The sequence below is a fragment of the Camponotus floridanus genome, unplaced genomic scaffold, assembly GCF_003227725.1.
Source record: "Camponotus floridanus strain SB8 unplaced genomic scaffold, Cflo_v7.5 scaffold23, whole genome shotgun sequence".
In the NCBI taxonomy this organism is placed as follows: Eukaryota; Metazoa; Arthropoda; class Insecta; order Hymenoptera; family Formicidae; genus Camponotus; species Camponotus floridanus.
This window is the reverse complement of record NW_020229359.1, coordinates 944,363-960,266: the sequence shown is the minus strand read 5'-3', so window position 1 is coordinate 960,266 and position 15,904 is coordinate 944,363. Positions and strand designations below refer to the sequence as shown.

General features: G+C 28.3%; 1 protein-coding gene across 6 annotated transcripts in view; it reads right to left on the bottom strand.

Annotated features, from left to right (window-relative positions):
* Positions 1-15,904, bottom strand: part of LOC105254397 (collagen alpha-1(XVIII) chain) — a 278,467-nt gene that overhangs the window by 242,545 nt on the left and 20,018 nt on the right. For all 6 annotated transcript variants that reach the window (XM_025408815.1, XM_025408817.1, XM_025408819.1 and 3 more), the window contains exon 2: positions 11,700-11,770. In XM_025408815.1, coding sequence (XP_025264600.1) covers positions 11,700-11,770 — 71 coding nt within the window. The remainder of the gene's footprint in view (positions 1-11,699; positions 11,771-15,904) is intronic.

Below are 15,904 nucleotides of genomic sequence, written 5' to 3'. Positions count from 1 at the left end.
GAAAAATAGAAAAGCATTATCATCAACGGGAAAACGAGAAATACAATGGCAGTGAAAAAATAGCGTTGAGAAATAAGAAAAGGTGTATAGGAACGAACATCACAATCACGATTGTGTTTTATTTCACGCGCGATAAATATATCCCCGTTTGTTTTACGAGAACATCCGTCCGAAAACAAGATCGTTGCTCGCTTTTTACATACCACTCTCTCACGTTTATCCCGATGTGGTATTACTAAACATGTTAACGCAAAATCGAATCACTCTGTATTGGTAATTTTAAATAGTAGAAATATTGAAAACAAAATTTTTATATATAAAAATGTCATAATTTGATTTACGCGAAGAATAACAATTAGAAATAGAGGATATATATGTAATTAAAAATTTGAAATTTAGATTAATCAGAATTATAAATGTTAGAAAATCCTTATTTTTAAATTAATCAAAGAATTAGAATTCTATGATGAAAATAAGATTGTTTTATCCAAATTAATTTAAAAAAATGTTAAAATATTTTTCCGACGATGGTAGGTATACTATGTATTTTATTTTCATTCTCTTAAATGTCATCGTGATGCAATTCAAACGACCGATAATTCCTCTGAACTATAGAATCGTCGAGCAATTTGTCGCATGGAAATATCGAGGACGAACGGCCGAATTAAAGCTAAAACGAGATGTCGCCGGAGAGAGGACAAGTCGTGAACAATTAAATCCCATTCTCTGGAAATCGGGAAAGGCTGCCTTTTGACTCCGTTCTCTGTCCGTGACTGATGAATTGCACGTGTCGCGAAGCATGGAATATACGAGCGAGTGAGTTACAACGAGGGAATATCGTCATCAAAATTAATGAGCTCGTCTATTTGTTCCGATAAATCCGCACGCGATATGAGTGCACGTTCAGTTTACGGGAAAATTCACTAGATTATCTGTAACAACTGGAAATGATAATCGACTAATCAGATTTAACACACTAAATTTACGTACGAGCTAATTTCAAAGGCTTTGGAGCATAAAGTTATTTTTCGTTATCTATTTGCAGATTCTAAATTTTGACGTTTTATAGATATAAGTTATATATATTTTATAGATATAAATTATTTATAAAGCTATAGATATAAGTTATATTATAGATATAAATTATTTACAAAGTTATAGATAGTTATAGATATAAGTTATTTGTCAATATTAATTACATTTGGATAAACTTCCGAAAAAAGCATATCCCCGATTGTTCTGAAATTTTACATATGCATTTCGACGCGCTGATTACGAATAAAAATGACATTAAAAATTGACGACAAAATCATCTTCAGGGTCAAAATGAAAAAAAAATAGTTTTTTTATATATCTCTTTTCATTATCTTAATTTTCATTATATTGTTTATCTTAATATATAATTGATTTTAATAGAAAAAGTTTTAAATAAAAGTTATACCTCTCTTAAAAATGCAACTTTTATGTTCTATACATTATTACTATGAAAGCAATACTTTTTAAAAGAAAAACGTAATTTCTTTTTATTTTAATAAAATCGTTAAATTTTGTAAGTATTCATCTACTATTTTGGAATTTTTATCATCCTATAGTCTATCCTTCGTATGGAAAGTACATACGTGGATATAGTTTCTAGGAGCTTTCCTACGGGGAGACTTTACTTTCGAAAGATATAACCTAACACAAACCTATTTATGATTAAAAATTAAAATTCGATTCAGGTGTAATCTTGCTTTGCGTGGAAAGTTATAAACTCATGCAGAATTATAGAAGCATGAATGCCTTAATCGGAAGAACATCCAAAATATTAATTTGCATTTTTCTCGTAAAATACTGCTTTTACAGTAATGTATAGGACGTAAAAGTTGCATTTTTAAAAGAAATGCAACTTTTATTTGAAACTTTTTCTACTAAAATTAATATTTATTAAGATAATAAAGAAAATATACAAAAAATAAGCTATTTTTTTCTTCATTTTGATTTTAAAGATGACTTTATCGTCAATTTTTATTGTTCATATTCGTATTTCATATTCGTAATCAGCGCGTTGAAATGCATTAGTATGTAAAATTTCAGAACAATCGGAGATATGCTGTTTTTAGAAATGCATCTATATTTGCATATAAATTTTAACATTTTTGACATACTATCTATTAATTCATCAGTCGTTAGTTAAACAGAAAAAAATATTTAAATAGCTACTAAATCAATTGTAACAAAATTTAAACTTTATTAAAATTATTAAAATTATTAACTTAAATTTATTAAAAGATATAATGTTTATTTATTATATTAATACTTAGAAAAATAACTAATTCTTTAAATTTTAAATTTCTGATATTAAATAAAATACATGGAAGTTTTATTTGTTAAAAAAATTCAAGGACAATTCAGAACAATTTTTTATCAAGATTAATCTTTTAAAATTATAATTTGTTTCTAATGCGCACTTTTTAAATACTTTTATTGCAAATAAATAACTTAAGACTCGAATAGCAAATTTTTTTTTATAGAATTACAACACATCCAAATTCACAACGCGTGTTACAATGTTTATGCATTTAATAGCGACTGGTGTTGAAAAATCGAAAGTTGCTGGTGAAACAAGCCACAGGATATGAATGAAGATCCAGTGGTTGATAAATTGCAAAATTATACACGCGTGAGAGACAAGAGGCGGTAGGAAGATGTTACAAGCAGACGATATATTGTAGGGTGGGATAGCTGTAAAGAAAAAAAAAAGAAGCCACAGAGATAGAGAAAGAGATGGCAAGGAAGAAGGGAAATAGCATAGGGAAGGTGAGGGGAAAGTGAGCTTTGAAATATTTTATACTTTCCGAGCACGCTTCGCGGGGCCAATATGTCTGCCCCGGGCAACAAGCGACTGTATCACGTCTCCGCGATTTTGTACGGTTTTTGCATTCGATCTTTGCTCCCGTTTTACGCCGCTGCTGTTGCACGTTAAATGCATAACGCTGCATCCTTATTTCTAAACAGCTTGAAAACGCCAAATAAGGATAAAGCTTTCATAAAACCGTCATGCGTAATTTCGTTTAAGGAATGGCAAACTTGCAAAAAAATAGAGTGAGCAGTTTATACGCAAAAGAGCTCTATGCATTGAAAAATCATTTTAACATTTATCAATTTTTTTTCCAACAGATGGTCTAAATTCGCATCTTAAAATAGTGATTGTAAAAAAAACTCTTACTAAAGAGAAAGAAATATTTACAATAATCTATGTCTGTTACAATGAATGTGACATAAGGATGAATTATATACTGATCAAAAGTATTGCATCACCCCTAAAAGACAAAAAATGCGCGCAAGTAAATGATTAAGTTTTTTATTTTTTCTCTTATTTAGTTGTTTTGCTCATGTTTCTCAAATATGAAAAGTATATTTATCAGTTATTCGCGGTTCTTAAAATTAGTTAATGTACAATTATTATGATGCTTATTTCGATATTGTTTAAAATGCATTATATTATCGATTTTTAATATAATCACTTTAAATATAAACGATTTTATATCAACAATATATGTTACATAAATATATTATTTATTTCTTCTCTCTACAATCTCTCTCAATTGTAGGATGTATAACAATTATAGGATGTATTTGCACACATATTGAAATCAATAACGAATGAGAAAAAAATTTTTGTCAAGAATTGCCACACATAGCAATATTGAAAGCAAAAAAAGACTTTTTTGAAGAATCAAAAATTTAATGTTTCTATTATTATTCGTTATAATTTTTAATTTTTACGATAAAATGATATTAAAATATAAAATAACAATAATAAAATATAATTTGTTTTAATATTTATATATTTTTTTGTTTATTAATGTAACTTTCTATAAGGATATATTTACTTATATACACTTTTGACCGATAATATACATAATATATAATGCGCACTTATGTGTGATGCTTTAGTTATTAATATCTATTAACTACATTCCTTTCTTGCTTCAATGATGACGTTATGTTTCGTCATCTACAAGTGCATATCAACGCTAAATACAATTGATGAAGTATGCGCTTAGTCATTATGGGTCAAGATCATGGAAATATGATTTCACTCAAGTGCAATAAAAACAATCTTCGTGACTCATTAAATGGCGCCTCGTAGCAATTGTATTTAATACTTGAGTTTTCTTACGTATTGTAGCTAAACTGTGTATAAAATATAGCCCAAATTAATCATTTATTCTGCCGAGCAAGTGAAACAGCAGTAATTTTTTACATTAAATTTGTTACATTATTTAAGTTGTTATTATCATACCGATTCAATATTTAATTACATTTCTTTGATAAAGCAAGTAATATTATATCCATAAACATTTGAAAACTGCAAAATAAATAAAAATATTTATATATCTTTTGTATTTTTTATATTAATAATAATCTATTTAAATGTACTTAAATTAGAAATCTGTTTAAAATATTAAGTTAATTTTACAAATAAGGCATACATATTGTATATATTTTAAATATGTATATTTTATTATAAATTTTAAACAATTAATTCAAATAATTATTTCTCTCATAAATATTAAAATATTTATAATACTTTTTTGCTCGAATTTATTCTTATGTTATCTTTTATCTTTTTTTTAGATCTCTTTTTTTATGACTTACATTTACTAGATTTCTTTTTCTATATTTTATTAAATTAATTGTTTTATATGAATTAGTATTACAGAAATTAGACGTGATTAGAAAAGTGATTAGTTTGGAAATAAATTAATTATTTTAAACTTTCTGATTATTTTTTTTTAATATATAGTATTTGAAATATGATTAATGCAAGTTTATACATTTTAAATAGAATAGGAAAAAATATGGTGATTCTTTTAAAATTATCATATTTAAAATAATAATGTCACTTTCCTCTACGAAATATATATTTTCAATAAATATTGTATTTAAAATAAAATTACTTTAATGTATGAGCATTTTTGATAATTTATATTTTAAATGTGCGTATCTTTCTCTAATGATTAAATCAACATTTTTAAATTAAAAGTTAAATGTAGAATATCAAATGTTATGTAGACATCTCTAAGATATCTGCCGTTTCTGAATTTCTTAAATTGTAGAATGACATTTACTTTCGAAAATGTCATTTACTCCTACCTAACATGTTGCAAGAAGTTACAATACGAATACGCGCCAGTGTTAACAATAAATATGATTTACGAAGTCCGACATGCGTGGCGAAGTAAGGACAGGCTTAAAAAATCGCTTGATTGTCAATGATCGATGAGTCATTGTGGATCATTGGATCCAAACGTGATTACGAGACGCACTCACGCACATCCGATCGACGCCTACATCCGGCACGTATCTTGGCACGTTTTTAAAAAGAAATACTTCTTGTGACAGTGTCGTAAACGTTCACTCACCGCCTTTGTATCTGTCTTCATTTTCGCTTATCATGCACGTCATCGAGTGCTATTAACTTGCCCGTATTGCCAGATTAACTTAAGCATTACACGGCATGATAATTAATTATCCTCCGTTCATGCATTAAAAAACATTTCACATAGAGAATGCTTTGAAATTCTAATGTCAAGATATATAAGATTAATATACCGAAAGTTCTTTTTTTAAAAGTATACGCACAAATATATTATTAAAAATAGAATCTCTTTCAAAAATTATATTTGTGAGATGCCGCGACTAATCTTAATTTTATTATGTTAAAAAAAATAGAGATTTTTAATAAAAGAATTTGTTGTAGTATATAAGTTTAAAAATTTTTATTTAATTTGTATATTTTCTCTCTATTTACGAAAACACATTTTAATTGTGTCTTGTTTAATTTATAAAAGTAACTTTATAAATTCGAGCTAATTGCATTTGCATATTTTATATATGCAATGTAAAGTATATTACATAATACTTAATTCAAAAGATGTTAAATTTGAAAAATGTTCAAATGAAGTTTTATTGCTAATTGAATTTATTTAATTGAAAGTTTTCAAACTTATCACTTATATGTAGTTTAATTATTGATGAGAATTAACTGGAAAACTTTATAGCGGGCATCTGTTAACAGACTAATCTAAATTAACAAATAAAAATAGAACTTTTCAACAGTAGAACACGATCAATTTAAGCGTATAAAATTTATATAATTTGCGACTCGTCTTAATTTCTCGTTTCAGGAAGTGGTAGGAGAAAAATAAACTAAGAGGACGGTCGCGTTTTCCTACACTTTTAACTCTGCTCACAGATCGCGGTCTCATAAATTTTAATCATGCCGACGTCTCATCTGTTTTTAGAAAATTAGACTATCCAGTGCTCTTTACTGACGCAGCGATACGCGGTGTGTCTAGCATTCCTTTATTTTCCATAACGTCAAACCTAATATTTTTCTTTTATTAGCCAGACTTCGTAGTTGCTTTCTTTGGAACATGCTGAATGGAACATTGATAACATGAATAAAAACAATCGACGCACGTTGTTCTATGGAAATTTTTCATATGAAAATTTTTTATTCGCAGTATCAATAATATATTAATAATATATACATTTTACGTACAATATAATGATATTTAATATATATGCTTTTTTCTTTATCATACAGATGTAATCTTTTCCCCTATAATTTGCTATAAATTTAAAAAGATATCATATTTATTTATTTATTTCTTAAATTTTGTTAATTTAACTATAAAATCAAAAATTTATAAAATTGAATCTGGGAAACAATTGTTAACTTTAGAATTTATTTTTATATTAAATATGATAAATATTTTACGTTAAATATCATATATAATTTTACGTTTATTATTTTTTGTTTTACATTTTTTAAAAATACAAACTAATTTTCTCATACATTATGTCCTGAATTTGTTTTTTTGCAATTTATTGCAAAGATGACATGTAATTTTTAATATATAGTAATATTTCAAAAATGCACGAGCACTGAAAGTCTATTCTTACAATTGTAACTTCATACTGCGAGAGAAAAATTCGACAAACCTTTTCCTTTATCACAAAGATTAGATTCGATTTTACTACGTACTCTACCTTTAGTAGCATATATCCTTCTGCATCAAGAGGAGAATTGCGGCGAAAAGATCTCAAGAGTGGAGTGCAAGCGTTTCCCGCAAACGCATCGCGAGAAAGAAAACAATGGTTTTCTTGATTCATTGCGATCTTCGATATAAAGAATAAAAGAACCGTTTAAAAAGCCAGATATATATAAGAAATATTTTCCGGTGAATAAATCCGTGCGCGGCGCTGCCGCAATAAAACGCATTTATCCTTGCCTCGAGATAAATTTGCGGAAATTGGATCTGAACGCCGCGCACGATTTCCATCCGCTTTGGGAAATGCGTTTAATTTTGCAGTTTTTTGCATGAATAAGAGGGAAAGAAAGAGAGATAGATTTAAAGAGAGAGAGAAAGAGAGAGAGATCTCGCGTGCGCGGTCGACAAGTAAAAATGGGGAACACGATTCTCTGCCAGCATTATACATCGCGCGTTGAAGATTATTTTCACAAATCCCGTAATCTCGCGCCGCTATAAAATGGATAGAAATCGCATCCGGTTACGATAGAATTTTTAATCTGCGCGAACGGATCAAATCGACACAAAAATCATGTCGGGCGTCGCATCGCGTATCTCGTTCGATTCGATTCGCGGGTCCGATTCAATCTGTCATCGGAACAAAAATTGGCCATCTTTATGGTCGTCTATCGCAGTCGATTGTCGTTCGCCGCTGTTCGCGAATCGCTCTATCGAAATCACGCGACTGTAAATCAACCGCAGAACGCGCGATGCCAATTTATTTGTTTTCATATCTGTATTGCAGTGCCTTGTCGAAATGTTCATTCAGTTGACAACTAATATGTAAACGTTGTGATGTATATTATACATTACCGATCAAAAGTAATATATAAGTATTATAAATAGAAACTAGAAACAAGAAGGTCGTTATTTTAATGAGAGAACAAACGATATATAAATATCACTAAATACGAGAAACGTAAATAATTGATATGTAAATATTAAGGAAAAAAAAAATATATATATATATACTATGGTAATATTTATATATTTCGTTAATATTTACATATCAATTATTTATATATATATATACGAAATTATATTTCATTACTGTTATTTTATATTTTAATATCGTAAAAATAAAAAATTATCACAAATAACAGAAATATTAAATTTCTGATTCTCTAAAATAGCTTTTTTTGAATACTACCGCTTGATATCCTTGATAACCGGTTTTTTTTTAATTATTGATATTTGATATTCCCAATATGTGTGCAAATATTTCTCCAATTATTAAAGGAGGTTATAAAAAGGAGAAATAGGTAGTACATTTATATAATGTATATTAATGACATATAAAAAGCATTTATAACTAACTGCTATCTTAGAAAGCATCAGTAATATAACGTATTTTAAACAATATCTAAACAAGTATTATAATAATTGTAAATTAACTAATTTTAGGAACTAAATAATAAATAATATACATTTTTCATATTTTATGAGCGTAAACAAAACAACTAGAGCAAAAAATAAAAACTTATTTGCATTCTGTATTTTTTGAGTGTGACGCATACTTTTGACTGGTTTATGTGCGTAACAAGATAACAAAGTTCAAGATAATTAATCACAATAATAAACTAAAGAGACAAATTTAAAATTTTAATAGCTTGAAGATAATTTTGGTTAAAAAATTCTTATGTTATTATCTCTTTTTATAACTTAATATCCTTGCAATAATAAATAATTGGAATCTACAATTCTGGAAAATTGCAAGATTTCTTAAGTTGCTTTCCGCAAGCGCATTGTAGAACTTTGCGAACTATTCAGATCTTGAAACAATATATTCCTTTGTAGAGAAGTTACGAGAACGATTCATAAAAGAATGAACGTTGCGGAAGGCGGCTCGAAAAATTCTCATTTCTACATCGCCGCGCAATCGCGATTGATCGACGAGCAAGTCATTAAATATTGACGAGGTAGACGGTAGGTGCAAAAAGTGATGGGGTTTCCGCGGGAAACGAAACGAACAGGATGGATACAAATGAGGCTGCAGGGATGAGCAGCGTTATCTCGTATCCTGCGGGAGCTATTCGTTCCGGGGAGCCGCCCCCTTCTCCATCCTGTGCACCACCGACCCCCTTTTGATATCGCCACTCTTTGACGCCCCCTCGCAATCTTCGTATCCGCTCGTGATAAGAGAAACGCGAAACCGATTCTTCGTTAATAATTCGAGATTGCAATCATCACGATCTTCTGAACATTTTCAATCTAATCTTATTGCGCGAGAAACGCGAGGTCAACGCTTTTTCCGAAAACATAGCAAGTGAATGAACAGTTTTTTAATATATTACGGAAGGGTAAGAACGCAAATTGAAATTCTGCGTTAATTTATCCTTATTACGACAAGATAAAGTGGCAATGTCGTTTTTCTGTCGTTTTATTATTCTTAATAAAAACGACCGGTGCTAGATTAAATTTTCTTTACGTTTGCAGAGTGACATCGCGGGCTATGAGATGCTCGCGGAGGAACCAGGACGCGACGAAAATAATCATTAGATTTCAAGAAGAGACAATAGACAATAATTATGCTCAAAGATACTGTTTTATTAACTCGTCTTCCGTAAAATGCGGATGATTCGTTTAACGATATTTGCCATTTTTGAATTATTATTTTGTTATTTAAGAATAATTTAATTTTTTTCTAGCCATTTTTTTAATTACAGACAAATTAAAATGGCATTTCATATAATCATATTTGAATTTCGCCGTTTTTTAATCGAATTAGAAATTAGTTATGTATACAATCTCAGAAATACCTGTCCCATTTTGACTCTTGAGAGTCAGGAATAAGTAGATATTGGAATAGTTCTAAGTAGGACGAGAACGCACAGCGCGAGATTACGGGATTGCGGCATGTCTGACCATACGTCGGCTTTACTACTGCGGAGGTGAACAACTGGCGGTTCTCTTGTCAGGAAGGGGAAGTGAAAAATCCTCAGATTCCCTCAGGAATCGTCGGGGTATCCTTATAAAACTGGCAGATTAGAGTGAGACGTGACGAGAGCACAAAATCTGCTCTGAGTATTAAGCATCCCGTCAATGCGAACAGAGCGTATCGCACCGTTATATTTGGACATAGACATGATCCGGCGACATAAGACGAATTAAATATATATTATAAAAATATAATTAAATATAATTAATAATTTTATCACGAAAAAAAGAACATGCTTTTATCATATAAAAAACAAAATTTTGCATTTTGCAACAGATTTTAATAGAGTTTGATTTCTCTGTAAAGTCTAATATATTAGTATATTAAAAGCATTAACAAATATGAAAAAAAAACATTTCAATTTATTAATGTAAAAATATCGGTAGACCGGATTGTAAGCTTTGTGAGTTTTTTAATTATTTCTGAACTTGCTATCAAAAGCTTTCCATGTACATTGAATAATTAATCGATAATGGTATGGCGGTGTAACGACAATGTTGAATAATTCTGAATTGACGAGTATTAAATTTTAGTGATCAGAAACATTAATATTAGTTGCATGTAATCAAGAAATATTGGAAAATATTAATGTGTAAGTATAAAAGCGCATAATAAAAAAACAAATATAAATAAACAAACAAATATAAATATAAATAAATTAAACAAAATATAAATATAATAGATATAAAACATAAAAATTTAAGTGTATGACTTTATATAATTAAAATTTTCCAGAAAGAAAGAGGAACACAACATTGCTTTCATTACGAAACGAACTAGGAGAAACGAATAGAGGACGTAAAGATTAAAAGCAAATCGCTCGATCTCATTACAGTCGACGAATTGCGATCTCATCAGTATAAATTGTTTCATTCACAGTTTCAATTTATTGTGTACTGAATATCTTGAAAAGGGAAGCATTAGAAACTCACACTAAATAAAACTTTGAAGAGAGACATTTTTTATATTAATATTGTGTGTGTGTGTGTGTGGATTTTTACTCAAAACAATAAATAATAATATTCACACTGTGCGAAAAATCAATCAAATAAAATGTTTATAATATAATTCGAACAGTAAAGGATTTATGATATACATTTAAATGCAAATTATGCTGTATTATTTAATACAATCAGCTACACGTATTCTATATTAATATATTATTGTTATTTATATATAAATAAATGTTCAATACTATTTAATAATGTTTAATATTGTACACAAAATATCAAACATTCATCATTTTTAACGAAAAAAGTGTAGCTTTATTCTTGTATCTTCATTTGATACTTTTATACTTTATCGCAAAATGTTAAAATATAGAATGCTACTTGTATTAATCATAGATATTAAAATCAACGTCTCTGTCGCAACATATATATAAATTCATGCACATTCGTGATAATTTGTCTGCAGCTCTTATCGCTTGGTATCATTATTCATTGACAAAATACATTCCGTACTTAACATAGTAATAAATCACCAGTCACGTAAAGGGGTGTCGTCGAGAAAAAAGCTGCTGAATATTCTCGCGCAGAAACCTCGCTCGGAGAGAATCCCCGGAGGAGAATATTGCAGGGAATCGTCAACGAGTAAGATATCCGGAAACAGATAGGGGAACGTACAAATCCTCGTGAGAGTTCGTTAGCGCTAAAAATTAACTTTGTGAAACTCACCCTTTTTCTCGCCGAAAAAGTCCGCGCGGCTGCATGTCGCGCACAACGCGACAAAGATCACCAGTGACGATCTGCAAACAATTATATTTCTCACATCATTAATCATCATCATAGTTTCTTAATATCTGGCAGTAGCGTGAAGCGCAAAACCCGAGAGAGATACATTACCGGTCAAAAGTATTGCACCACTTATAGATAAATAGTTATTTTATTAAACAAAGCATATAAATATTACCGATATATATTTTACTAATGTTATTTTCTACTTTAACATAAAAAATTATAACAAATAATGACAGAAATATTAAATTGTTGGTCAAAATAGCCTTCCTTTGCTTTGAATACTGTCATATATATTATTCTTTATAATAGTTTTTTTTTAAGTTGTTATTGATATTTCATTTTACAAATACTTCCACAGTTGATGAGCAAGATATATTCTAGAGAAAAGAAATTTATAGAAGAAGATTATAGATAATACATTTATGTATTCCGTATATTGTTGACAAATAGAAATCGTTTATAACTAACTATGTTTGTAACTATAACTATATATAAATCATTCATAACGCAATTATACTTGTAAAAAGTATTAGTAATATAACACATTCTTAAACAGTATCAAAACAAATATTATAATAATTGTATATTAATTTTAGGAACTGAATAACAAATAATATATACATCTTTTATATTTTATAGATACAAGTATAACAGCTAGGGGAAGAAAATAAAAAACTTAATCATTTATTTGCATTTTCTGTATTTGGGAGGAGGGTGATGTAATACTTTTAACTAGTATTATACACGTTACGAAAAAATATCCATAATTTTTAAAAGTAAGCAACATGTTGCCAATTAATTGTTTTTACTATAGTATGTTTTACTTTAGTATTATTACTAATAGTATGGCTGGTAATTAATACTAATTAAATAGGGATGAAAAACGGAATATTTGGAACAGTTGGAGCAAAAATAATTAAAAGGCAAAAGGAGAAAAAGATTAGTCTATTGGAAGGGAGAAAATTGGTACTCGTCAATGTATGATCCCACGATAAAATTAGTGTTAGAGCGATTCAAAATAACAATGTTGTTGCCAAAAGACAACAACAGAGATACACCTACACTGATATAGTCAGGTTAGGTGATATTCCATTCAAATCAAGAGAAGTAGCTAGTGACGTTATGCCAAGTTTTACTTTGATATCCTCGTAAAAATCGATTTTGTAATACAAAACACGATCATGACTTGCAATGAGTTAATTTTGTCAAATATAATATAACAGTTTAGCTTGATACAATTTTATCTGTTTTTATTGCTTTTAATTTAATGTACCATAAATTTTTACTTATCCCATCTCTTTCTAATTATATATAATATTATATATAATCCTCTAATTATTTAAAAATCATACACGTTTGTTGCATATTATTTTGTATACTTCAATAAACCCGTCTTAACAATTACAAAAATTATCTTTACAAGTTGAACAAAGAAAGAAAAAAAATAACTTGTTACGTGTAATATTTCTTTCTAATTTTCACAATTTTCACAATTTTCTTCAATCACTCTTTTCTTTACTAAATCTTACGCATAAAATATTGTATAAAATTTCTATTCATTTAACTATTTTTATACATTATTCAGTGCATATACATTATTCAATGTCTTCGCGTGGCTCGTAGAAACAAATCGTGACTCGCTTGTTGTAACGCGTGATTAATCTCTACTTCTCTCTCCCTTTCTCTCTCTTTCTCCCTCTTTTTTTCCGATTCTGCATTATTCCTTGACTAGACTAAGGTCAGTGGAACACGGGAAGCTCGGTAAGTGTGACAGACATTTACATCTCGGCTTGCACAACAGCCGGCGCGCACATGGGCGTAGCTGGTCCGCCGATCGTGATTCATGATCGAGAATGCCGTACTTGCGCAACGATCGCAAACCTGCGAGGACGGCCGTGCCCGTCGATTTCGATTTCCATTTAACAAGGACGTCGATCCCGCTCCCTCTCTCTTTCACGTTCAACAGGCAAATGTTGACAAACCATTGAATGCTGATGCTGACCGAAGTAAAACTCATGTTTTACATAATGTATGTAACGATATGAAGAACGAAAAATTTGTATCATTTATTGCTGCGATCATAATCCTTGATAATGTTGAATCATATTGATATATATGAATATTATAGAAAAACTTATCAAATGTCCAATTATTATGATGATATCATAATATGGTAAACTCTATCAAAATATATTATAAATGTACGAATGTGCATATGTGTGTGTGTATACGTCTCAAGATTAAAATATAAAATGTAAATTTTCAGAAATAGGTATAAAATAGCACTTAAAATAACACATAAAGTATTTATGTAAATGAATTCTTTTGTAGATTATAAATAATTAATATAGTATAAAATAATTATATATATACATATATAGATCTGATAAAAATTGAATGTTCGTGAATGAGTAAAGTGCAATAAACTGTATAGAAAAGTCTTTTACCATTTTGCAATTTTTACAATAATTGGAATATTAATTAAAAAGGACTGTCTGTTTCGTAGTTAGATCATGAGATGTAGATATGTCTGGCGAGTGTCACATGGCAATGAAAAATTTGGCGTGTCTTATTCGATTCTTGTCTTGCAAAATGGTAAAGAATTTTTCTGTCCATATCGTATATAAATTTCTATCCGCTCATGAGCGTTGGTTCAATCTTTATCAAACACCTTGTATATATATATATATATATATATATATATATATATATATAAATTTTATATATATATATATATATATATAATTTTTTTCCTTGTTAGAAATATATATATATATATATATATATATATATATATTTTAAATAATCAATTAAAACAACTGTTTTTCTCATTTTATAAAGACATTTTATAGTGACATTATTGAATACTATTTATATTAATTTGTACTTATTTTATGTATCACTCATGTTTCTTAGAATCATTTATGTTTTATCAAATCATATAGTAATTATTAAAACGTAGCATACATGTAGCATATGAGTATATTTGAAATAGATATTAGATATATATTTGTTTTGTAGTTTTTTAAATTATTTTTTAATCATTTGATATAACATTATAACACACACACATACGCGCACAAACATTTATTATTTTAACTAATTAAATCTTTCAATTATGAATAACATGCAATGTGTGACGTATCTTTTTATAAATAAATTTTCTTAATAAATCTAGAAATTTATATTTTGTAAAAGTTGATTAAGTATTAATCTTATGTAGAAAAGATATAATTATCAAATTGTCATAATAAATATAAATTTCCTAAATAATAATCAATATCAGACAATAATCTTTGCGACTTAGAAAAACATGTTATTGTTATCCAGGGATCTCGATTGCTTTTCGTAAGATCATTAAACATTTCTAAAACTTCATACAAATTTCATGAGAGCCTACTGCTTTCACAGAAGTTTAAGCGGTTACGTCGAGTTTCGTTGAAGTTTATGACGTTTTATAAGGTCTCATGAAATATCCGAGATTTCATAGGACGCAAGAATTTTATAGAGCACAAGAAACTTTTCCGTACATATTGCATGTCTTCACTAAGCTCTGTTCGATGCAATAAATGTATCTCAAAATTAAATAAGACTGTAAATTACTAAAGACTGTAAAATTATAATAGCATGAAATAATGTACAAGAAAATGTGAAAATAAAATAATAATAAAAAAAAATTGTATGTATAAATATATATAAATTATAAATTAATTATTAACATATATATATATAATATTTAATTACTATTAATATACATAATTATATAATAATATACATGTAATATATAAATTTTATATTTATATATAATGCTATATATATAAATAATAATTTTGATTATAATAATTTTAATTTTGATTGCAACTTTTATAAAATAAGACAATCAAATAAGCTGATACGAATGCATATCTTTTATCAGTAAGATATATTTAAAGTTAGTTGAATTATTAATTAATTGTAGAGAGTTGAAAATTAACTCTTTTATACATTTCTTGTGTATATTCCGTGGACATTCATTATATGTCGATTTTACAAGACTGACCGACAAACCTACTATTCGCGTGTATAACTGAAGCGTTAATAGAAATATCGAACACAATTGAAGGATCTATTTTTAGTGACTGATTCTATTTATTGTGCAATTA